This window comes from Sycon ciliatum, chromosome 1 (genome assembly GCF_964019385.1).
Source record: "Sycon ciliatum chromosome 1, ocSycCili1.1, whole genome shotgun sequence".
In the NCBI taxonomy this organism is placed as follows: Eukaryota; Metazoa; Porifera; class Calcarea; order Leucosolenida; family Sycettidae; genus Sycon; species Sycon ciliatum.
The window spans coordinates 15,035,619-15,060,130 of record NC_088643.1 but is presented as its reverse complement, the minus strand read 5'-3'; the positions used below and the strand labels follow the sequence as shown (position 1 = coordinate 15,060,130).

Here is a 24,512-nt window from a genome sequence, read left to right as displayed (position 1 = left end):
ACGCTGTGGCGGAGCTGATATTGTTTCAGGACCGATCGCGGATCGGAGAATACAACGTCGTCACCAAGCGCTGCAGCCTGTCATTTGGCTGCGTCTGACTCTGAGATCGACGTCTGGACTGCTATTAATATTTTAGGGTCGCGTGTGTACATGCATAGCCTAGTCATGTACATTTGCATGCACAGTCAAAAAAAAAACATTTTGCGGTCGAGTGAAAAAAAGACGGTCAGTTGGGTGACCCGAAACAACGAATTTATTCTGGGTGGCCTAAACAAGATCAATTGTGTGCTCATAACAACAGAAAAACAAGGAAAGTGAAGTTCGAAACTCGGTTATTGAGCCAATAATAAATGTAGAAAGGAAAAGGACATAATGAAACGAGTTAAAGGGGAAGTTAAGGCAAAAATTAAAATTTCACCAGTTGTAGTCTTCGGGGTGCCGAGTCGAATGGTCTTGGTCCGAGAACACTGAGACGGTCCCTTCCTACTAAAATCCCAATCGAACTCGCGCACTTCCACCGAAACTGGGTGACTGCGCCCTACTAGATGGGGATTTGTATGCAAAATGTCACTGAAAGCGCCATTTCCTTCTTATAAAAGCACGGATGACCGCGATTGGCCCATATGTTGTAGTCTTTTAGACGCTGAGTCGACTGGTTTTGGTCCGAAAAGGCTGCGATGCAGCGTTCCTCCTTTATTCCCAATTGAACATGGTTGAACAAGCGGTTACGTGCTCCTGCGTACACCAGTCACCACACACACACGCACGCACGCACGCACGCATGCACGCACGCACGCACACACACACACACACACACACACAGGCTGCTCTAGTGCTGCTGCATTACGCATTGCCCAGTACCTTTCGTGGGTAGAGCACTCTGGCGCTAGAGCGACGAGCTATCTAGCTAACTATCTGTGGTGCCTCCTTTGCACCATGGCTGGCAGCTCGACCAATTTAGCTCATAGCTGTACTGATGAGGCCTGTTTGGCCGAAACAGCTTGCTGGAGCTTGCAGAGAATTTGCGCAATCTAATGATTGCGCTGCGCAATCTGAGAATTCCCACAATGCGCAAGCAATCTTCAGTTTGCGCAGGCATTCTTGAAAATTCTTGGAATTTTCAGATTGCACCCTAAATGAATTTGCTAGGCTCTTCATGCTCTAGTAGGGAAATGCACAGAAGAAAGTGTGAATTGTTCTGCGGATACGGTGCGTAAATAGTGCGGAGTTCTCGGAGCCGTGATCGCGATGCGTCACCGCTACATCAAGCTGCTTATGCTAAAAACTCCGTCACAAGATTGCCCATCTGCCGGTCCAGTGGATTCGTAACACAGGGAATAGCATGCACTCATGGTCTGACTGCATGAAGCACGAGGATGAGGCGAAAGCCTTCATCTATATCATGCCTAGGGAGTGAAAAAATCAAGGAAGAGCAACATAGCTTGAAGGAGAGGATATGAGAAAAATGTCGACGTTTTGCAGGGAGACACACTTGCAGATGTGCCCTTAGACACCAGCAGCGATGAAAACTAGACGGTCAGGCCAAGAAACGATACAGTAGTTATCTATCTACCGTCTCTTGGTTGATTTTTTAGTACTGGTGCTCATTTGTACGAAGGCTTGAGTTTTGAAATGAAGCGCACATTTTAATAAGCCGGACCAAGTACAGTGATACACGCTGGTTTGCCTGTACCCTTGCCATACTCGCTTGCACTCTGTACTCTCTTGTACTCTGTACTCTGTACTCTGTACTCTGTACATTATTGTCATACCCTTGCTGTACTCTGCCTCGTTTGTTGTTTGGTCACGTGATGCAGGTTTCACTGATTGCATCAGATTTAGAAATTCAACGTATCAAGGAACAAGACCGGCTAGATGAAGAAATGCTGGATGAAATGTGGAAGGGCCTGGAACGTGACGAGCTGCAATTACGGGCTGCCGACGTGAACCAGAGCGCAGACATTGATGAGCAAACCTTTTCAAGGCCACTGAAGGAAAGAGCGCAACACGAAGCAGCTCATGAGAACAAGCAAAATGAGCAACTCACCCAGGTAAAGTGCTGAAGGCTATAACAGGGACGGGTCCAGGGGATTCCGGGGGTTAAGGGGAACCCCCTAAATTTACAAATCTCCTACTGGAATTCATATGCATGTACTATACATGTATCAGCTATTCAGCTTTGGATAAACTACAACCCCCTGTAGAGATCTCTGGATCAGACCCTGTATAGGAGAGTTAGGGTTGGAATATCAAGTAAGGTCCTTGTATAATGTGACTGTGGCATGATAATCGCAGGTACCATTTTCAAAAGTGTACCCGTATGGATTTTCCGGCTCTCATTCAATTCATTTCGGTACTACAGTACAAACATGAATATACCGGCTTGTACAACGCTGTTCACCCGATTGCCCACAACTACAGGTTCTCCGAATACAGTATAAGTGACAATCCAATATAAGTCACACCCTCATTTTCAGGTTTGAGCCATACTGTTTTGGTTGTTCACTTCAGTGGAAAGTAGGGGTGAAACGGTTCCATGTTTTTAATGTTCGGGTACGCGAATGCCAGCATCGTTTCCCACGGTTCGGGTATCGGTTCCATGCACTCTTTTCTCCAGACCGACCAAATGCGTCCGTGACAATTATTTTCAAGTTAGAAAACATTTTTACGAGCAAGAACGAGATATCGGAGAGTCCATGTGCAAAGAAGGTACGCCCGTAGTGACCAGGATCGATAGGAGAACCCTTTGGAAGGGCAGTGATCATAAGGTAAGACATTTAAAAATCTTGAGTAGACTTGGTATGTACATGAGGTTTTTCGAGTTTCGGTTCGAAATTTGACGGAACGGGTACCCGATTCTTTTCAGCTGGCGGTTCCAAAACCGGTTCCTTACCCGAACCGTTTCACCCCTAGTGGAAAGTCATGCTCGATTGTAAGTCGCACCCCCTTTTTTACAAAATGGCCATAAGGCCACCTAGAATTAATTCGTTGTTTCGGGTCACTTCACTTATCCGTACCAGGGTCGGTCGGTCGGGTTTATTTTTTATTTTATTATATATTTTTTTATTTTGGTTACTGCCATGCGCGCTATATGGCCATGTGCACCCATAATAACGTTTTGGCTGCCATCGGAAGCCATAAGATGTTGAATAAATAAATGATAATTATCGAATAGCTTTTTTCCATCAAGCCAGTCGATCAAATCTAGACGATCCAACGCCTTCAGATCTAGGTCCCCAGCTAGCTACAGATCTTGACCTCGCTAGCAAACGAGTCTGACGAGCAGCTCAAACCAAAACTTCTGTCAATGAGTGACGCGGTGACGGAGCTGATGTTGTTTCAGGACCGATCGCGGATCGGAGAACACAACGTCGTCACCAAGCGCTGCAGCCTGTCATTTGGCTGCTTCTGACTCTGAGATCGACGTCTGGACTGCTATTATTATTTTAGGGTCACGTGTGTACATGCCTAGCCTAGTCATGTACATTTGCATGCACAGTAAAAAAAAAACATTTTGCGGTCCGGTGAAAAAAGACGGTCGGGTGACCCGAAACAACAAATTTATTTGGGGTGGCCTAAACAAGATCAATTGTGACATGTGTCAAAGTATTGAACGTTTTCGTTCCCTTGTCAAAATACTACAGGAAGTGACACGAAACAAAAAAGATGTGAAGAATCAAGAAAACAGCATGCAAATCCAATAAGTGACAAAAAACGTAGTGACAAGAAAATGAGAGAAATATCAAGAGATCAAGGGATCTATTTCGCACCTTCACGACGAACAGTGCCAAACAACTGCAAAGACAACACATTCTCCTTCTGAACACAAAGCTCAGGGTCTAACTTACGTATGTACAAAGCTTCCAACATGGCAAGATGTAACAAAGACCTACCATGCGACAAAACAGAGAATACATCATCGGAATACCACTCACGACAACTAGCACTGCCAGACAAGTGACACTTGATTGCCGAGGTACCGTTTCCCTGACCGGACGACTTGGCCATTGTCACCTCCGATCCTGCCGCTTGCGAATCTCTCCCACTACGCCCTGCGTCCCTGCAATTCCGATTGCCTTGGTCGAGATCAGTGTGCTGCTCCAAGTCCAGTCTGTCCTGCTTCCGTGGTCTACCCCATTTCTTCACATTAACAGTTGTTGTCACTTCCAGTATTGGTTCTTTTGATTCGTCATCAATTCGTCTCCTCAATTGGCTTCTGGTGACTCGTCCGGGGCTTGATTGTCCAGATGTCAGTTTCGGTGGTTTCCATATCTGTCTCTTCTTCTTGTTGACTGTTGTTTGGGCTGGCTCCAGCCCTGCGCCCGACGAAAAGGAGAAGGGGTCGGCAAGCATATTCACAGCGGACTTGGACAAGTCCACCTCAGACACAGACTGCAATGGACACTTCGGTGGACGACCACGCCGAGGCCGAGAACCACGTGCAGCTACAGGGACAAGATTCAACGGTACATGTTGACGAATCCGTGCGCCCAGGTGCTGAAAGGTTCTACCTACGTACCGATTTTCACAATTTCGGCACTGAAAGAAATAGATTAAATTACTTTTGCTTAGGGTAGGTGGAACGTCCTTCTTCACGCTGAACGCACGGGTCGTCCAAAAGTGATCGTCTTTTCCAAGGTCGGTTTCTGGTTGATGAGTTTCATTAAAAGTGTCTTTGGATAGCCATTCTTTGTCATTATGGTTAAGAGTCGTTCTAGTTCCTCGTCCAGCAGATGAAGGGAACATATCCTATGTGCACTGTAGACAAGGGCCTTGACGAGGTGTGTTTTGGACTTAGTTGGAGTAAAACTTGACCATGGGATATACAAGCCTGTGAAAGTGGGCTTTCTATAAATGGTCGTGTCCATGTTGTGCGTATCCATGTTACGAGAAATACTAACATCCAGGAAAGAAAGGGCACCATTGTTTTCACCATCTGATGTGAATTTTAATGCTGGATGTAAGGAGTTGAGAGTTTCCATAAACCTATCACAGGTTTCCTTGTCGTCGTCGTGACAATACACATCGTCAACAAAACGACAGTACATTGATGGCCAAAGTGAAGGGTCAATAGACGACTCGCAGAAGCCAACAAATATGTTCGCCAAGACTGGTCCCAAAGGCGATCCCATGGCGACTCCATCATTCTGTTTGTACATTATATTGTCGAATGAAAACTCCACACCAGACGTGACCATCATTTTAATAAGTCGAACACAGTACAGTGATACACGCTGGTTTGCCTGTACCCTTGCCATACTCTCTTGTACTCTCTGTACCCTTGCCATACTCTCTCTACTCTCTGTACTCTCTGTACTCTGTACTCTCTGTACTCTCTGTACTCTCTCTACTCTGTACTCTCTGTACTCTCTGTACTCTGTACTCTCTGTACTCTGTACTCTCTGTACTCTGTACTCTCTGTACTCTGTACTCCCTGTACTCTGTACTCTGTACTCTCTGTACTCTGTACTCTGTACTTTATTGTCATACCCTTGCTGTACTCTGCCTCACTTGTTGTTTGGTCACGTGATGCAGGCTTCACTGAATGCATCAGGTTTAGAATTTATGGAAGAAGCCTGGCTGGATGGCGAAGACCTGAATGAATTAGCGAAGGACCTGGAACGTCAAGAGCTGCAGATACAGGCTGCCGAAGTAAACCAGAGAGCAGACATTGACGAGCAAACGTTCTCAAGGCCACTGAAGGAAAGAGCGCAACAAGAAGCAGCTCATGAGAAGAAGGAAAAGGAGCAACTCACCCAGGTAAGGTGCTGAAGGCTATAACAGGGACGGGTCCAGGGGGTTCCGGGGGTTAAGCGGAACCCCCTAAATTTTACAAATCTTCTACTGGAATTCATATGCATGTACTATACATGTGTCAGCTATTCAGCTTTGGATAAACTGCAACCCCCTGTAGAGATCTCTGGATCAGACCCTGTATAAGACAGTTAGTGTTGGAATATCAAGGAAGGTCATTGTATAATGTGAATGTGGCGTGATAATCGCAGGTACCATTTGCAAAAGTGTACCCATTAGGATTTCGAGCACTTATTTGATTCAAGTGCGGTACTACAGTACAAACATGTATATACAGGCTGGTACAGCGTTGGGAAACTCGCTTTCATGGAGGCAATCGCTTTTCATCCGGTATCAATATATTGAATCAGTTGTCTTCTTCGTTCTGTCTTTCTCACCTTTGCGAGAGCTTGACACATTTACACAGCTTGGTCTCACTAACTGGGTGTGTTTTACTGCTGGTCTTCTGTTCAGATGTTTGGTGACGACATGCTACCGGAAATGGGTGCCACTGGCACTCTATACTTCGGCGACACAGCACAGTCTGATTCGGGCAGCACAGGAAGTAAGGCAGTTTGATGTATGCTGCTGTTGTCCAGGGTTTTGGTGGGATATGATTTTGACACAGTGAATCCGGACGTAGGAATGCTGCTGGCATGCTGGTGTGCACAAGCTGACTGTATGGAAATTGTGAAATTACATTACCAAGTACAAGTACTGGTGGTGGTTCTCTTGTGTTGGCCGCAGTGGCTCAGATGGGAGCAGCTGATCTATCGGCGACAGCAGATACAGGCCTGCCATCGCAAGCATCGGTGAGTGAATGCATGTCAAAGTGCGACCATGCAACGTACATCTGAAATGTGTACAGGTCATTCTATCAGTCCTGATGGTGCTGCTGTTCTAGTCAATATACAGTGATATACACGCTTTTTTGCCTGTACCCTTGCCATACACGGCTGTTCTGAGTGCGACATTTATCAATATGGCGGCGTACCGTAGCAACCAGCATCGCAACAGCTCGCGTACGCACAGCGTGCCGACGCGTGCAGTCTTTCTGCACATTTTTCAAATTTATCGAAGAGAGTTTTTTGTTTTTGGGGCGATGGATTCGTGCCTTGGAGAGGTAGTATGAGGCCATGCTGGAGGAGAATAAGTCTACCACCAAGACCTGGAAGCCTCCCTTCGGCGAAGTACTGAAGTTAGTATGTCCTGGAGTCAATACAGGAATTGTTTTCAAGACTATGCAGTGTAATAAATTCTAGTAATGTAGTGCATCATGGAATTAGGTGTGTTTGAAACTTCGGAACAAGAAGAGGGCACGTTTGCTTGACTCACTACCATCATGACGTGAACAGATGGAACCCCACTGCTCTTATTCTAGAACATGTTCTCCCCTGAGGACAGCTTACAGCCAGATTTCCGTGCATAAGAAAAGAGCACACATCGTTAGACTGATTGCAATTCATCTTGGAGAAGGATAGAATTCGATCGTCTGCTACTCTCTCAACGCAAAGTTGATGACATAGCAGCTACATGTACGTCTCTTCATGCGTGTGCTCTTCACTTTGGGATCAATGTGAGGATATTAGGATTGCTGGAAATCAGATTCTGTATACTATTGGACAGCAGTTTCTGCATTGCACATGCTCCACAGTGCTCATCGGCAAGGATGTTGAATTTGCGTGTAACCCTTCACCACCCTACTCTCCATACTATTCCAGATCAGCACAAACTGAACATTGAAGTGTTTCATTTCCAGTAGAATGTGCTCCTCCAATAAGTGCGGCATTGGAGGCGGTGATATTTATTGCCACAGTTGCACTGCTGATCTTCGTCATGAAAGTAGCAATGGATGATGATCAAGTCAACCAGTGGGCTTGCAGTGATAAGCAAAGTACCACAATACATCATCAAGTGTCATAGCATGGCGGAGTTGGTTGCCCGCAACGCTTCCATGTTGGTGTTGTTAGTGTACAAATAGAGGATATCTTCCAGTCTCCAACTTTTAAAGCACATGGACCTGCTATAGGTGTTATTCTTCTATCAATGCTTGTTTCAAGTCAAAGAATTATTTAGCTTCTCAGTACAGCTTTGATTTAATTCGCCGTATTGTAATTAATGTGAAGAAGAGGTTGATGCGACTTCGGCGATACTTGGGGAATTGTGTGTTGCTCCCTACGTAGGAGCTTGCGCTATTCCTGCCGACTTGAATTCTCACTTGACCGACTTGTTATTTTAAAATGAATTCATGGACATCTGTCAATTCAGCAGGTGAACTGCATTGCCATCAAGCCCTGAGCCAGCTCCATAGGAATGGCACGGTCATGAAGATGCGTGATGCCGTGTATCTTATTCGCATCAGAATAATAACCTGGTTGTTTCGGCTACACACTCCGGTAGCAACAGATACTCTGCATAATGCAGCTTGTACAGTAGTCCTCACTAAAGTAGAAAGCAGTTTAGGAGGGACTCTAGTGAGGAGTGTACGAGGATAGCCTATTAGTGTTCTACATAATCATTTGCATATTGAACATGTTACATGTAATTATCATGAACGCCGAGAGTGGTAAAACCGGGTATGGCCATCACCAGCGGCCCTGTCCTGAGTGCCATGCTGTGCTTAGTGCTGATGTAGTGCAAGATATATAAGCTGCATCATGGTTGTCGTTTGTTGTGGTTCAATTACTTGAAGTATTTCAGTATGGTCTTTACGCATGCAAGTGTGTGCTTTTCAGCAGGATCGTCGAAAGACTACATTGTGCGTGGCCTAAATCTGCAGTAACACTAGTAATACAAAAAACCCATGCCTATGTGTCTACACGTAAGGCCTCAGACAGATGGGGAATCTTGCATCTCTGACATTTAAAATCTCTACACAATGTCCTGTTTCTACATACATTTCGAAAGCATGGATTTCAAAAAATGTTCATTGGATGCATGTCTGATTTGTACTTGCTAACATCCAGAACGAAGCATGCACGGATCCCTCCTATGGCGGACGAAACCGGGGTCTTCGTTAGACATTGAGGCAGGAGAACACACTTCCACTCGGCCTGCATTATCAGCAAACACTTGCAATTGACGTCCAAGTACGCCACGCAAATCGACTTGGGCACGAAAACGATAATCTGGGCGGCAATGAAAATATAACTACGACGTAGGAAAAGGACAAACCTTTCAATGAAAATTGGCGTGAAGGCTGCCAAAAATTCTGCACCCCTTAGGAGGAAGCCTCGAATGTGAGCCAATTCTGATAAACGCCAATGGCCGGCACGACGAGGAAGAACGAAACGAAAAAGATCGTAACTTCACTTTTCCATTGCGCATTTTGACGATCAAAATATCTGCTTGCGCAGCTTGAAGGCAGGACGGTGAATTCGCTTAGACTTCGCGAATCCAACGTAGAAAACGGCTGGAATCGACAGAAACATAGGCAAAACCTTGCCGAATATTTCCAGAGATTTGAAAAAGGCAGCAAGGTCGCGTACGACAGCATCATGGATCACTGGGGCGACGGGAAAATGTCGTACCGTACATAATGTCGCTGGATTATGCATGCATAACAGCCGTGCATACTCTCTCTACTCTCTGTACTCTCTCTACTCTCTCTACTCTCTGTACTCTCTGTACTCTGTACTCTGTACTCTGTACTCTCTGTACTCTCTGTACTCTGTACTTTATTGTCATACCCTTGCTGTACTCTCCCTCACTTGTTGTTTGGTCACGTGATGCAGGCTTCACTGAATGCATCAGGTTTAGAATTTATGGAAGAAGCCTGGCTGGATGGCGAAGACCTGAATGAATTAGCGAAGGACCTGGAACGTCAAGAGCTACAGATACAGGCTGCCGAAGTGAACCAGGGAGCAGACATTGACGAGCAAACGTTCTCAAGGCCACTGAAGGAAAGAGCGCAACACGAAGCAGCTCATGAGAAAAAGAAAAAGGAGCAACTCACCCAGGTAAGGTGCTGAAGGCTATAACAGGGACGGGTCCAGGGGCTTCCGGGGGTTAAGCGGAACCCCCTAAATTTTGCAAATCTTCTACTGGAATCCATATGCATGTACTATACATGTATCAGCTATTCAGCTTTGGATAAACTGCAACCCCTGTGGAGATCTCTGGATCAGACCCTGTACAAGACAGTTAGTGTTGGAATATCAAGGAAGGTCCTTGTATATGTGAATGTGGCGTGATAATCGCAGGTACCATTTGCAAAAGTGTACCCATTAGGATTTCGAGCACTTATTTGATTCAAGTGCTGTACTACAGTATAAACATGTATATACAGGCTTGTACAGCGCTGGGGAACTCGCTTCCATGGAGGCACTCGCTTTTCGTCCCGGCTCAAAATATTGCGTCAGTTGTTTTCTCCCTTCTGTCTTTCTCACCTTGGCAAAATCTTGACACATTTACACTGCTGGGTCTCAGTAACTGGGTGTGTTTTACTGCTGGTCTTCTGTTCAGATGTTTGGTGACGACATGCTACCGGGAATGGATGCCACTGGCACACTCTACTCCGGCGACACAGCACAGTCTGATCCGGGCAGCACAGGAAGTAAGGCAGTTTGATGTATGCTGCTGTTGTCCAGGGTTGTGGTGGGATATGATTTTGACACGGCGAATCCGGACGTAGGAATGCTGCTGGCATGCTGGTGTGCACGAGCTGACTGTCTGAAAATTGTGAAATTTCATTGCCAAGTACAAGTACTGGTGGTGCTTCTCTTGTGTTGACCGCAGTGGCTCAGATGGGAGCAGCTGATCTATCGGCGACAGCAGATACAGGCCTGCCATCGCAAGTATCGGTGAGTGAATGCGTGTCAAAGTGCGACCATGCAATGTACATCTGAAATGTGTACAGGTCATTCTATCATTCTGTCAGTCCTTACGGTGCTGCTGTTCTAGTCAATATACAAGTACAGTGATACACACTGGTTTGCCTGTACCCTTGCCATACTCTCTTGTACTCTGTACTCTGTACTCTCTACTCTGTACTCTGTACTCTGTACTTTATTGTCATACCCTTGCTGTACTCTGCCTCACTTGTTGTTTGGTCACGTGATGCAGGATTTACTGAATGAAGCAGATTTAGCAATGCTACTCAACATGGAACAAGACTGCCCGCTGGACGAAGAAGTGCAGACTGATGAATTGTGGAAGGACCTAGTACGGGCTGCCAACGTGTACCAAAGAGCAGACAGTGACGTGGATCGCAAGCAATCGCAAGCATCGGTGAGTGAATGCGAGTCAAAGTGTGACTGTGAAAGGCACATCTGAAATGTGTACGGGCGACGAAATGTTTAAAAATTAACCTGTGATCCATCCTGACTGTATATTCGGGGTTTTCCGTTGCTTTTTACAGGCTTCCAGCAGTACGGGGTTCGGCGATACTCCGCTGGACCTTAACAACAACAGCACTACAGCAGGAAGTGGAGTACCATCACAGGTAAACTGCATGTATACAGTTTCTAGGTGTTTGTCCTAGATATGGGTTTGTGAATGTGCATCAGGGTTGCTTTTAACTTCCTTCTCCTTGTGGCATCTTGCTGGGAAGTTATGTATAATAATAGTTATTATATCGCCATCATTTTTTCTGTTTTTCTTCTTGTTGTTTTCCTGTTTTACTGCTGGTCTTCTCATGGTGCAGATGTTTGGTGACGGCATGCCATCTGGAATGGGTGCCACTGGCACTTCCTACTCCGACAACACAGAGCAGTCTTATCCGGGCGGCACAGGAAGTAAGGCAGTTTGATGCATGCTCCTGTTGTCCACGTTTGTTATATGCTGGGATATGATTTTGCAGCGGCGAATCCGGACGCAGGAATGCTGCTGGCATGTTGGTGTGCACAAGCACAACTGTCTGGAAATTGTGAAATTACATTACCAAGTACATGTACTGGTGGTGCTTCTCTTGTGTTGACCGCAGTGGCTCAGATGGGAGCAGCTAATCTATCGGCGACAGCAGATGCAGGCCTGCCATCACAAGCATCGGTGAGTGAATTCGGGTCAAAATGAGACCCTGCATCACTTGGGCTTGGGTAGCTATGGCAAATATGGGCGCGCAAATAGCTACCCAGGCCAACGGAACAAAAGGTGACAAAAGGAGACAAAGGTGAGTACGAGGGTGCATGCGGGCCAGCTTGGAAAAGTTGTAGAACGTACGGGAGTGGAAACGAGTTATGGAGCAACTATCCACGACTGTAAAAAGATAAGAAGCAGTCAGAAAGTGCAATAACAGGCCACAAAACTGAAATGTTACTGAGACATTCGACGACCTGAGACCTAGATCTAACACACCTCCAGTCCGCAAACCAATAGCCTTCCAGGTTTGAAGGTTCAAGGTTATAGTAGGAGCAATGAGGGCAAGGTGACTTATAATCGACTTATAATCGGGAAATGCGGTACGCAGAAAACACACACACATGCACACACACACACACACACACACACACACACACACACACACACACACACACACACACACTACTACTACTACTACTACTACTACTACTACTACTACTACTACTACTACTACTACTACTACTACTACTACTACTACTACTCAAAATCTTTATTTGAAAGAACCCGAAGTTATAAATATGGAAAAGGAACAAAAACGAAAAAGAGATTCAAAGCAAAACAATGATGAAGGCAATTCAACATCAATAATCAGAAAAGCTAGCGAGAAAACAAGAAAAGAACACAATTGTAACTCCAAGGCACGAAGCAGGGATTACACTGAAGAGGGCATTTGTAATAGAAAAACAAAACAAAACAAAAAAACTAAAACTAAAAAAACCATAACTGGAGATCTTTTGCAAACTGAGCAAGACATATAAACACGCGACAGTACACGACATTCATGAACAAAATTTGCAGAGCGCTTAGTACGATAGGATGCTCTGCAGCCACGCAAACAAGTGATGCACTAACGAAGGAGACAAAAGGATAAACGGCAGCGCAAATGACTCATGACAACAGAGTACGATAGATCGATATTCTTCTCGAGAATCAGGCTAACCAGATATTTCAAAAATATGGTGCATTCCTTCCCAGCCATGTCATTTGTCGCGAACACCAGCGGAGTGAAACTCCCTCTATCAACTGTATTGATCCTCTCGCCATACCGCCGCCTCTTTTCTCCTTCGTTACGCTCCAATTGACTCGTGACTTTGGAACACGACAGCAGGCTGGCCCTAGGGTTTGTCACCTGAAGAAGGCCTCCTGCTGCCGCGTCCAAAAACCACGAGCCCGTATATCAACATGAGCCTCAACGGAGCGATTCGCCGTCACCCCCTGGAGCTGCTCCTCCTGATATGGAAGGAGCTTCGGCTCGACCTCCACGTCTTGAACAACTCCACGCATTACAACTGCTAGGGGATCCCGGACCTCATTGTGTCTGGCGGATGAATACCCTCCGCAAGGGCAGGTCATCGCATGGTCCACTGTCATTGCCTTGCCGCACACACAATTTGGGGATTGGCCATCCAGCTGCAAGCCGTAACGAATGGTGATAGCGTCTCTGAAATCCGAGCGATTCAATACCGTACCATTGGCAACTCCTGGCGATGACATGAGCCAGGATGAGACTCCTTTGCTGGCACCGCTGCAAATGTTTACCAGAAACCGTTGGCTTTCAGACAAACTGTCCTTGATGTTGTTGAGAGCCTGTTGTTCTTCACGAACTCTGTTCTTGCGGGTATTCTGCAGGCGCCTGCGACACTCCATGACTGCATTGCTGATGAGGCTGCGAGCTCCGTGAGATGGCGCTGTCACAGGAGGTCGTGGCGGCGGCCAATCATCACCATCCTCCTCACCTGCATCCTCTCCAACACCGTATGATTGCGTGTTGGGAGAAGTCGCCGACGATACTACTACTATTACTACTACTTCTACTACTATTATTGACAGCTGCCAGAAATGGCCACGCCACTCCCCGAAGGGAGGTACTGTCAGAGAGGTTAGGGGAGAGGTAGGCAGTGCTTCAAATGGCGCTCCAGGTCCTGTCGCCTCCGATACTGGCGTTGATTACAGACTCGGCAACGATGTTCAAAGTGCTGGCGATCAGTCACTGTAGGGCGCTTCGGGCGGGGTCCACAGCGATGGCGTTTGAGGCCAGCAGTAGACTTGAAAGTACGCTGACAGGCTGTACACACCGGCACCTCGGCAATAGGAGGAGCATCACTAGGCGGTCGGTCGGTCGTCACAGTTGTCACTCTCTTGGCACTTATGCGCTGCAAGCCCCCCCCCACACATAATTAAAAAAAAGGTTACACACGCCCACTACTTCTACTACCATTTGTTTCATTACAATGAGTAGGAAGTAAGAACAACAATGGAAGAACAAGATCACGTATTTAAATGTGATAGCAGGGATGAATTTTTCCTGTATCGCATCGCAGTTTGTGATGCAAAATCGATCTACTGCTACTCAAAAGTCACCATGACTCGCAGAAAATTGCGATACATACAGGCTATCCATGCGTAGCCTGCGGTGTCAAGTAACATGCATACAGTGCAGTGCATGTGTTTTCAGGTACTCTCAATCTGCGTGCACATGTATGCTTCAGTCGTTTTTTCTGCAAAAGGGCTTTCCGGCGTCACTCTTAAGAAGGATAATGTGGTAAACACCCAACCTTCAAAGAAAAATGCTAACCAAAATCAAAGACTGCTACACAATTGTGATTTCGTATAGCAGAAACTGCTATGCAAAAATGTGACAGTAAATTCATCCCTGGATAGGAACTTGTTATTATGACAGTGACTACAAATTTCTGCCAATGCAGAATGGTGGTGGTGCTACCAGGACGTTACTGCTGACCAGCCCTCAGCCTGCATTTAGCTGCGAAGGGTATCCACTTGCAGCGGTAGGATGTCCGAGTGCATCTGAAGAACATGAGGGCCCATGGCGTTGAGCAAAATGAAATCTTGCAATGCAGGTGATTCCTCACAACGGATTAGCACAGATCACCATTCCTTTCCGCAACCAGACTCGCTAGGGTTTTCAGGAATACTGAACATTTTGTGTGGGCATGCGTGCGTGTTTTTGTGTGTACCGTACATCCCCGATTTAAGGTTGAATCCCCATATTCGGGTTTCAATTCATTTACATCATTAAGCAGTCACTCTCAACTGTAATTTGCACCCCCTTTTTTCCTCTTGAAGTTTAGTGTAAAAATGTGTGACTTATATTCGGGGAAATACAGTACTTTTGCACGTATGCGTGTGTGGACGTATATGTGTGTGTAGTCATGTGTGTTTGTAAGTGCATGTATTTTGTGTAGTCATGTGTGTTTATAAGTGCATGTATCGATTTCCAATCAAGAGGTTGCGGGTTCAATTCCCGACGATTATGGTCGCACACGTCTTTCTTCTCTTTCTCGGACTGTTCCTGACTTTTCTTTCATTCTCCTGGGTGGTTACCAACAGCCAGTGTATGCCGGAGTATGTGGTATGGTGTGTGTGTGTAGAAAAAATGGGAATATGAAAAATAGGGATTCACTGGCCAGAAAAAGTCACTTCAAACAGCTGTGTGGTGGATACCAGGCGAAAAATAGTGGCGGTCAATTCATCAGCCTTGCAAGCTGTTGAATGGTGTAATCCCAGCACAAGTTGCTATGTCTAACATAGCTGTTTGCTATAATCGCTTCCGCGATGGGCATGTCTGAGGTCTGAGGTATGTGTGTAGTAATGTGTGTTTGTAAGTGCATGTATGTGTGTAGTCATGTGTGTTTGTAAGTGCATGTACATGTACATGTACTTGTGTGTTCTTGTACACATAGTTGTGTGTGTTCTTGTGTGTGTGTGTGTGTGTGTGTGTGTGTGTGTGTGTGTGTTTGTGTTGTATGTGCGTGTTTGTATGTGTGTGTGCATTTGTGTGCATGTGTGACTGTGTGTGTGTGTGTGTGACTGTGTGTGTGTGTGTGTGTGTGTGTGTGTGTGTGTGTGTGTGTGTGTGTGTGTGTGTGTGTGTGTACATGCTTGGGCATCATGCATGTTTCAGGGAACACTTACTTCTTCCGAGAAGTCGGACAAACGGTGTAAACGGTCTGAGAAGTTGGAGGAACGGCGGAAACATCTCACTGACCGAGAACGGTATGCCTAGCCAATTACCTTTAAAAATAAGACTTACACCAGCACAATGCATGCTGTGTTTAATGTTACCAGTATTACTATCGATTACTTCTGATTTCTTCACATGTGGTCGACAACGACCCGTCGAAGTGGCATGACAGAAGTTCTCTGCTGCCGATGGTTGTCGAGGACATGCTGCAGTTGGGCAGAGCAGTAATCACCTATACATTTTTGCAATCTCTCCAGTGCCCGTGCATTCCAGCAACTACAGTTTGAAGTACTCAAAGTAGATTCTTCATGGGTACACGGTAAAGACTACAGGTCTGTCTGAATAAACAGACAATTTTGCACGTCTGAAATGAAGTGCAAAGCTCCTTGTTTTTCGTCGAAATCGATGCCGGTGACAACTCACTGAATTGAAGAAGAGAATCTTGCTGGATGTGTCAGTGTGTGCTATCGGAAGGTTGATTATGATGCGGATCACGGCAAGTGCCCCGCTTTGTGCAGTGCCTGGGTTCTTTCGCAGAAAAAATGGGGTGAACAGTGGTCCGGATAATACCATTGTGTGGTCTAACTCTCACTGTGCCCATCTGTGCTGCTGTTGATTCAGAGAACGTGTACATGAGATCACTCAGGCATACAAGGAGCTAGGTAAATGTTTACCTAACGACTTAACCGGCAAGAAAGTGGGAAAGGAGAAAACGAAGGTAATCAGCATGGCGTGTGTTGGGCCACTAGGTCCTGACCACTGCATTCCAAATCAGCTGTGTGTGTGTGTGTGTATGTGTGTGTGTGTGTGTATGTGTGTGTGTATGTGTGTGTGTACGTGTGTGTGTGTGTGTGTGTGTGTGTGTGTGTGTGTGTATGTGTGTTAGCCCAAAGGCTAGCCCACGGGCCCGCCCAAGGCCTGGAAAAAACTCTAGAGAACACCAGAGATGGGAGCTCCAAAAAACACCAACCGTCCTCCACCAGTACAGGGGAGAACACACACACACACACACACACACACACACACACACACACACACACACACACACACACACACACACACACACACACACACACACACACGCGCGCGCGCACACACCATGTACCTGTCGCAAGAAATGCACGCAAATCTACAAACGCACTGTATGTGCACCCACAGATTTTCTCTTTATAGCCACGATAGCGGATCTGATTCTGAATGAAACGGATCAAGACACGTGCCAGATAACTGTCTAATCCACAGAACTGGCGAAGCAATATCAATCGACCGCCCAATGCACACCTAGTCTACACCACATGGAGTACATCGGAATAGGACGGCTATGACAGTCATCTATGCATCTATGCACACCCTACACTTGCTGGGGTAACCAGTATAGACAGCACCCTACAGTTGCTGGGGTTACCAGTATAGACAGCACCCTACACTTGCTGGGGTTACCAGTATAGACAGCACCCTACACTTGCTGGGGTTACCAGTATAGACAGCACGCTACACTTGCTGGGGTAACCAGTATAGACAGTTGCTGTGGTAACCAGTATAGACAGCATGCTACAGTTGCTGGGGTAACCAGTATAGACAGCACGCTACACTTGCTGGGGTAACCAGTATAGACAGCACACTACACTTGCTGGGGTAACCAGTATAGACAGCACCCTACAGTTGCTGTGGTAACCAGTATAGACAGCACGCTACACTTGCTGGGGTAACCAGTATAGACAGCACCCTACAGTTGCTGTGGTAACCAGTATAGACAGCACGCTACACTTGCTGGGGTAACCAGTATAGACAGCACCCTACAGTTGCTGTGGTAACCAGTATAGACAGCACGCTACACTTGCTGGGGTAACCAGTATAGACAGCACACTACACTTGCTGGGGTAACCAGTATAAACAGCACCCTACACTTGCTGTGGTAACCAGTATAGACAGCACCCTACAGTTGCTGGGGTAACCAGTATAAACAGCATGCTGCTTTGATAGAAGAAGTCACTAGATGCACCGGTACCTTGAAGTGAAATTGGAGTTACTTTACCAACCAGCCTCGGCAACTGGGTACTGGGAACCCAGAGCCAATAGACACATCAACAACCTCAGCCATGAAAGCTAGATAGTAACGACACACAGGATTCTGGAGCCGAAACTAGTCCAACTTCCGAAATGCTTTGGCAAGAAGGTAGCCTTCCGACAAGTTGGCAACCCTCACACACACACACACACACACACACACACACACACACACACACACACACACACACACACACACACACACGCACACACACATGCACATACGTTACCACACATACGTTACCAGTTTTGGCAGTGAGCAAGTGCAATCATGCGTGTGTGCGTGTGTGTGCATGCCCATTGAGGGTATGCAAGTGTACGGCAAATAAGATAAGGCCATCATTTTTATATCTATGTTTCGCGTCAGGTCAACTTCCAGAATCGTATGCGAGAGGTGGAAAGAAATAAAAAGTTGCAAAATAATAAAAAAGGATCATCAGAGGTGTATAGCACTGTACATACTACATAGCCTATTGACTCTTGTCAATAGCTCGTGCATGGTGTACATTCGAAAGAAAAATCGTACATCGAAGCACAAAATCTGGGTTATCAGCAAGAGGAAATATCACTTTGGACAGAGGAGGCAACCGTTGGTGCCCATGCTTCGCTGGATTATTGTACTCAGCCTTCAGCAGCGGTGCAAAGAGCTCCGAAACGACGCATCCTCTCAGCTTGAGGCGATCGATGCGGTCTGGTGTAAGCTCAAAGAATTCTGCTCGCAGATGTAGAACAAACGATCTACCAACCCTGGCCTCGAGGCCAATTCTGAATCCCAGCTTCGCCGTATGCAACCAGTCCACACTGATGACTCGCACGATCGTACACTCACTGTGCATGTTCGATTATTTTATTTTTTTCCGGAAAAAATCAAAACGTATGCGTGCGGACGACGCGAAACATAGATATAAAAAATGATGGCCTAAAGCCTTAGAGGGCACATTAACTTCAACATTGCTACATTGTACTTCTTAGGCGAGGTATCCAGGCTAATGCTGTATTCAGAATATACAGTGGTACCTGCTGAACACATGGGCTAAAATCATCACTTTCGCTGCTCTTCTCGCTGCTGCTGCTGCTGCTGTTGCTGCTGCTGTTGCTGTTGCTGCTGTTGCTGTTGCTGTTGCTGTTGCTGTTGCTGCTGTTGTTGCTGTTACTTACAGCTCAACATACTTCAAGAAGCGGTTCAGGTTATTTATGCTCTCGAAGAAAAGGTTCTAAGTAAGTACACTTTTAAAACCCTTTCACGTCCATGCTTCAATTTTGAATCATTGACTGTGAGCATGCGGGTGCAGTCGAACTTTCTTAAAGGGGAAGTTAAGGCAAAAATCAAAATTTCACCAGTTGTAGTCTTCGGGGTGCTGAGTCGAATGGTCTTGGTCCGAGAAAGCTGAGACGCTCCCTTCCTACTTGAATCCCAATCGAACTCGCGCACTTCCACCGAAACTGGGTGACTGCGCCCTGCTAGATGGGGATTTGTATGCAAAATGTCACTAAAAGCGCCATTTCGTTCTTATAAAAGCACGGATGACCGCGATTGGCCCATATGTTGTAATCTTTTGGATGCTGAGTCGACTGGTTTTGGTCCAAAAAGGCTGCGATGCAGCGTTCCTCCTCTATTCCAAATCGAACATGGTTGAACAAGCGGTCACGTGCTCCTGGGTGCCCAAATCACCTGGTCACCACGCCAGCAGGCGACAAATTTCACACCAAGGTTCAACTCGAGTTCAACTCGAGTGACAGGAGTGCACCCAAAAAGGTCAAACAGGCTAGTAAGTTGTACCCTGCAGGCACGGTGACCAGGTGGCTGGTGTACGCATGAGCACGTGACCGCTTGTTCAACCATGTTCGATTGGGAATAAAGGAGGAACGCTACATCGCAGCCTTTTCGGACCAAAACCAGTCGACTCAGCGTCCAAAAGACTACAACATATGGGCCAATCGCGGTCATCCGTGCTTTTATAAGAACGAAGTGGCGCTTTTAGTGACATTTTGCATACAAATCCCCATCTCGTAGGGCGCAGTCACCCAGTTTCGGTGGAAGTGCGCGAGTTTGATTGGGATTCAAGTAGTAAGGGAGCGTCTCAGCTTCCTCGGACCAAGACCATTCGACTCAGCTTCCCAAAGACTACAACTGGTGAAATTTTGATTTTTGCCTTAAACTTCCCCAGCACGACGCTACCTGAGCGCGCCCCACGCGACAACACCTGTAAAAGTCGCATTTTCCCATGAAAGTACTAGCTGCTCAAGGATCGATAACTTTACCTTCCCTTGGACGAATTCCACGATCTTGAGCTTCCTGGAAAGGTCTTGAGACGAGTGACAAACTGGTGTCAAACCTAGCTCGGAGCGAAACCAAAACCCCGTGCTACAGTCTGGCAAACTTCATCCACGCGCTCGACAGACTTGAGCACGGCCAAGACTAACCAAGCTCAAATATTCAGCTGCCATTTCGGTCTCCTTGCTCGTATCGAGCTCAAATTTTTTGTGAGGACTCACGGGATCCACTACCATCATTTGAATCTTGTTTCCATGGCAGCAGGTAGCGCACAAGTGATCCATGATGGAAAATACGCGTTCTGCAGACTGCGCAAATAAATCGAGTTGAAATTTGCCGTGTCGAGTCGCATATCTCAACAACCGGTGGTCGCATCGCTTCGGCGATTGTTTCTATCGCCAGCTGAGAGTTTTCTCTTGCAGATACATGTTTCGATTGTGAGAATCGACCAAGTATTGAGTGAGTTACGATAGTTTGAACAAGTCACTATGGACTCAACACGGACCCCACGACTATGAGATGCGCGTTCTGCAGACTGCGCAAATAAATCGAGTTGAAATTTGCCGTGTCGAGTCGCATATCTCAACAACCGGTGGTCGCATCGCTTCGGCGATTGTTTCTATCGCCAGCTGAGAGTTTTCTCTTGCAGATACATGTTTCGATTGTGAGAATCGACCAAGTATTGAGTGAGTTACGATAGTTTGAACAAGTCACTATGGACTCAACACGGACCCCACGACTATGAGATGCGCGTTCTGCAGACTGCGCAAATAAATCGAGTTGAAATTTGCCGTGTCGAGTCGCATATCTCAACAACCGGTGGTCGCATCGCTTCGGCGATTGTTTCTATCGCCAGCTGAGAGTTTTCTCTTGCAGATACATGTTTCGATTGTGAGAATCGACCAAGTATTGAGTGAGTTACGATAGTTTGAACAAGTCACTATGGACTCAACACGGACCCCACGACTATGAGATGCAGGTTCACTGTACAGTGTACAGCGCGCGTCGTACTAGTACGACGGCCGTGGGGCATGCAACTCATGTGCGTCGTACTAGTACGACGCTCGCGCTAAAGGGGTTAACTCGGCCATTATCATAACCACATTCAACAATTGAAATGTCTAGGTGGAGGCAAAACTCGCAACTATCGGCTTGATTAGTCTCTCTGATGAAATTTGAGAGAACGGCGATCGATCGAACATTTCTTGCATTTTCTACGATCTGTCCTGCGATTCGACAGTGCATGGAAATTAGATTTACCCAACTTCAGGGCAGGTAGCATGTAGCAATACTTGATCAGTTCCAAGCTAGGTGCAGTAAAATAGCTGAAGAAGACTGATTTCATTTGGGATCTGGAACTGAACACACTCACGTTTGGATCACGTTGTGGCGGACAATGAGTAGTGCCCTGAAGTTGGGGCTCATGGTAGTCCTCTCACCAAGAGCTTCCCAACCAGTCCAAGATCTACAAAGTGGTGAAATAGAACCGAATGTATGGTGGATAGTGATTGCCTATCTTCATTACTGCCACAAACTCTTACAAGTAGGAAGCAAAAAATTATGGACTCTAAGGGTTAATTAGCATTACCAACCACACAACAAGCCGACCTGTTTGGGAGCTATTACGAGTTGTATTACCAGGAGATAGGCAACAATTGCCGCATACAATATGCAATATTCTGGACCAATGCCAGAGCTAGTATTGCAAGCACATCTGTGCGTTAGTATGGCCAATGCCGACACTAACTAGGGCAACAATTGCCCGGCGAGAAGTATGGACTTGTGAGTGAATATACGGCACTTGGCTCAATGCCGGCCTGACTCACGATCCCTACTGTTCTCCCTTTCGGGATGGCTTCGAATGGAATGATAGTGAGAGATGATGGGGCGGGTGGTGGTGATCAGAAACTGGCCACGATTGTCAAACAATTTGACCGTCAGCGCAGCAAAGCAAAGAGCAAGAAGCAACAGCATGGAGAGCTGGAGTAACGCGCATGCTCCGCACAGTCCCGTGCGGAAGCGCGGCAATTCAGAGTGCATGCATGTTATGCATGTGCAAGTGTTGCGGTATGGCAAGGATGTTGGTGTGTTGCTAACTCCACTTACCGTGCCATGCACGGAAACTTATATTTACTGTGAAATCCACCCTGCACTATAAAACATTGCTGGGTCGGCCAAGCTTCAAGAGAATTTCTCAACACACTCCGAGTCTCTACAAACAATACTCTTTACTATAGCAGTTGGTTGCAGACTGCATAAGGAGATCCCAATGACACACACACAATCCGGGTGATCCTTGCGGTGTGGACAAAAGACGTCATGGGTGTGGATCAGATTGCAAACGTTGCCGCCGTAATTCTCGGCTTGTTGCATTCCGGGTGTGCTAGCTCCACTTCCTCTTGCTTTCCTTCTGTCTGTCTGTGACTCTCATGTCATTGTTCTCTCTCTTTCTCTTACTCTCTCTCTCTCTCTCTCTCTCTCTCTCTTTCTCTCTCTCTCTCTCTCTCTCTCTCTCTCTCTCTCTCTCTCTCTCTCACACACACACACACACACACACACACACACACACACACACACACACACACACACACACACTCTCTCTCTCTCTCCAGGAATATCCATGGACCAGAAGGCTCAGTCGAGTTTGATGCAGCGTGAACAAGACAGGGCCAAGAGCCAAGGGGATGGCTCTGCTTCTGGCGATGCCGGTCATTTCAAAGACGACCCCGATGATGACAGTTCCGACCGTGGACAGGGTGCGGGAGTATAAAGATTTGAATACAATGACATTGAGGTACGTACACTTCCAGCATACCATCGTGAATCATCTCCCCGACAGGCTGCTGTGGCTCCGACTGAGTAACTTGACAAGTTGGGCCGGCTCCTGGCTGCAGATGCGCGGCCATGATGTGAACAGCAATGCTATTAGCAAGATGCGCTCATTGAGCTGTTGACTGTCTTGTCGTCTCTTGAGATTTTCAAAATCGCTTCAGGTATTTCTGGGAGAGTGTTGTGTTTTGCCAAGTTTCTTGTCCAGTGTCTTGTCTAGTGTTTGTCCAGTGTTTTGCGCAGTGTTTTATCCAGTATTTGGTCCAGTGTTTGGTCCAGTGTTTGGTCCAGTGTTTTGTCCAGTGTTTTGTCCAGAGTTTGTCCAGTGTTTGTCCAGTGCGTGTGTGCTTCAGCTATGCCTATTCTCAAAGCTGGAATCTTCCTTTTGTTGCTGCTCTCAAGAAATGTGTCATGTCAATAAAACAAAAATAATAAAGGAGGAAGGGAGCGTCTCAGCTTCCTCGGACCAAGCCACGGTTGTTATGCGACTCATTTGCATGTTTGTGCAAATGCTTAGCGTCTAGTGTATCTTGGGTGGTACAGTGGAGTTCACCAGTGTGAACCGCAAGATCACGAGATACAACCAGAGCCTCCAAGCTTTGAAGGCAAATTTCAAGGCAAATGTGCCCTACTATCTTCGCTGTTGCCATAGGCTATCCCCATCTAGTAGGGCACAGTCACCCAGTTTCACTGGAAGTGGCGAGTTCGATTGGGAATAAAGGAGGAAGGGAACGTCTCAGCTTCCTCGGACGAAGACCATTCGACTCAGCACCCCGAAGACTGCAACTGGTGAAATATGCCTTTAGTTAGGGTATACTTCCCCTTCATTAAAGGGGAAGTATACCCTAAAATCAAATTTTCACCCGCTGTAGTCTTCGTGGTGCCACACACACACACACACACACACACACACACACCCACACACACCCACACACACCCACGCACGCACGCACGCACGCACACACACACACACCTGTCCTGTCCTGTAGAGCCACTACCACTAGGGTCACGTGGGCCCCGGAGGGGCAGCAGAGAGAGAGAAAGAGCACGCCACCCGATGGCGCTCCAGATGAGAGACTAGTCGGAACCGGCGAGAGCAGATACACATATACGGGAACTTGTCCCGTTCTCTGGCCGTTGGTCGGTGGCAGTGCGTTGAACAGCGATGGCGGTTGCGTCCCTGGGTTGAGCGGAAACAACGATTGCAGGTGCCACAGTGAGCATTGCAGCACCTCCGAGCGGTAGTGTCACCGGTGACAACAGCAGCTGGTTCGGTCGGTACTGGGCACGAGGTAGAAGTGGAGCAACGATGCACAGCCAAGCCTCCGCGGCTCCGGAACCAACACACACACACACACACACACACATACACACACACACGCACACACACACACACACACACACACCTGACCTGACCTTTGACGCCCATCGCCGGAGGCGATGATAGCAATGCTACAGCAGAAGCCATAGCAACTTGTGCTGGGATTA

The 24,512-nt window shown here is 46.8% G+C and overlaps 1 protein-coding gene across 5 annotated transcripts in view; it reads left to right on the top strand.

The window, feature by feature from the left end:
* Nucleotides 1-23,483, top strand: part of LOC135814805 (uncharacterized) — a 129,565-nt gene extending 106,082 nt beyond the window's left edge. For 3 of the 5 annotated variants that reach the window (XM_065328006.1, XM_065328013.1, XM_065327998.1), the window contains 14 exons: nt 5,536-5,760; nt 6,268-6,358; nt 6,541-6,605; nt 9,528-9,752; nt 10,258-10,348; nt 10,531-10,595; nt 10,858-11,022; nt 11,153-11,236; nt 11,438-11,528; nt 11,717-11,781; nt 15,794-15,885; nt 16,475-16,571; nt 19,081-19,138; nt 22,808-23,483. In XM_065328006.1, the coding sequence (XP_065184078.1) occupies nt 5,536-5,760; nt 6,268-6,358; nt 6,541-6,605; nt 9,528-9,752; nt 10,258-10,348; nt 10,531-10,595; nt 10,858-11,022; nt 11,153-11,236; nt 11,438-11,528; nt 11,717-11,781; nt 15,794-15,885; nt 16,475-16,571; nt 19,081-19,138; nt 22,808-22,965 (1,572 nt within the window). In that variant the 3' untranslated portion in view covers nt 22,966-23,483. Of the gene's footprint in view, nt 1-1,817; nt 2,052-5,535; nt 5,761-6,267; nt 6,359-6,540; nt 6,606-9,527; nt 9,753-10,257; nt 10,349-10,530; nt 10,596-10,857; nt 11,023-11,152; nt 11,237-11,437; nt 11,529-11,716; nt 11,782-15,793; nt 15,886-16,474; nt 16,572-19,080; nt 19,139-22,807 lie in introns of all 5 variants that reach the window. The other 2 variants (XM_065327989.1, XM_065327983.1) reach the window with 1 other exon arrangement.
* Nucleotides 23,484-24,512: the final 1,029 nt, after the last annotated feature.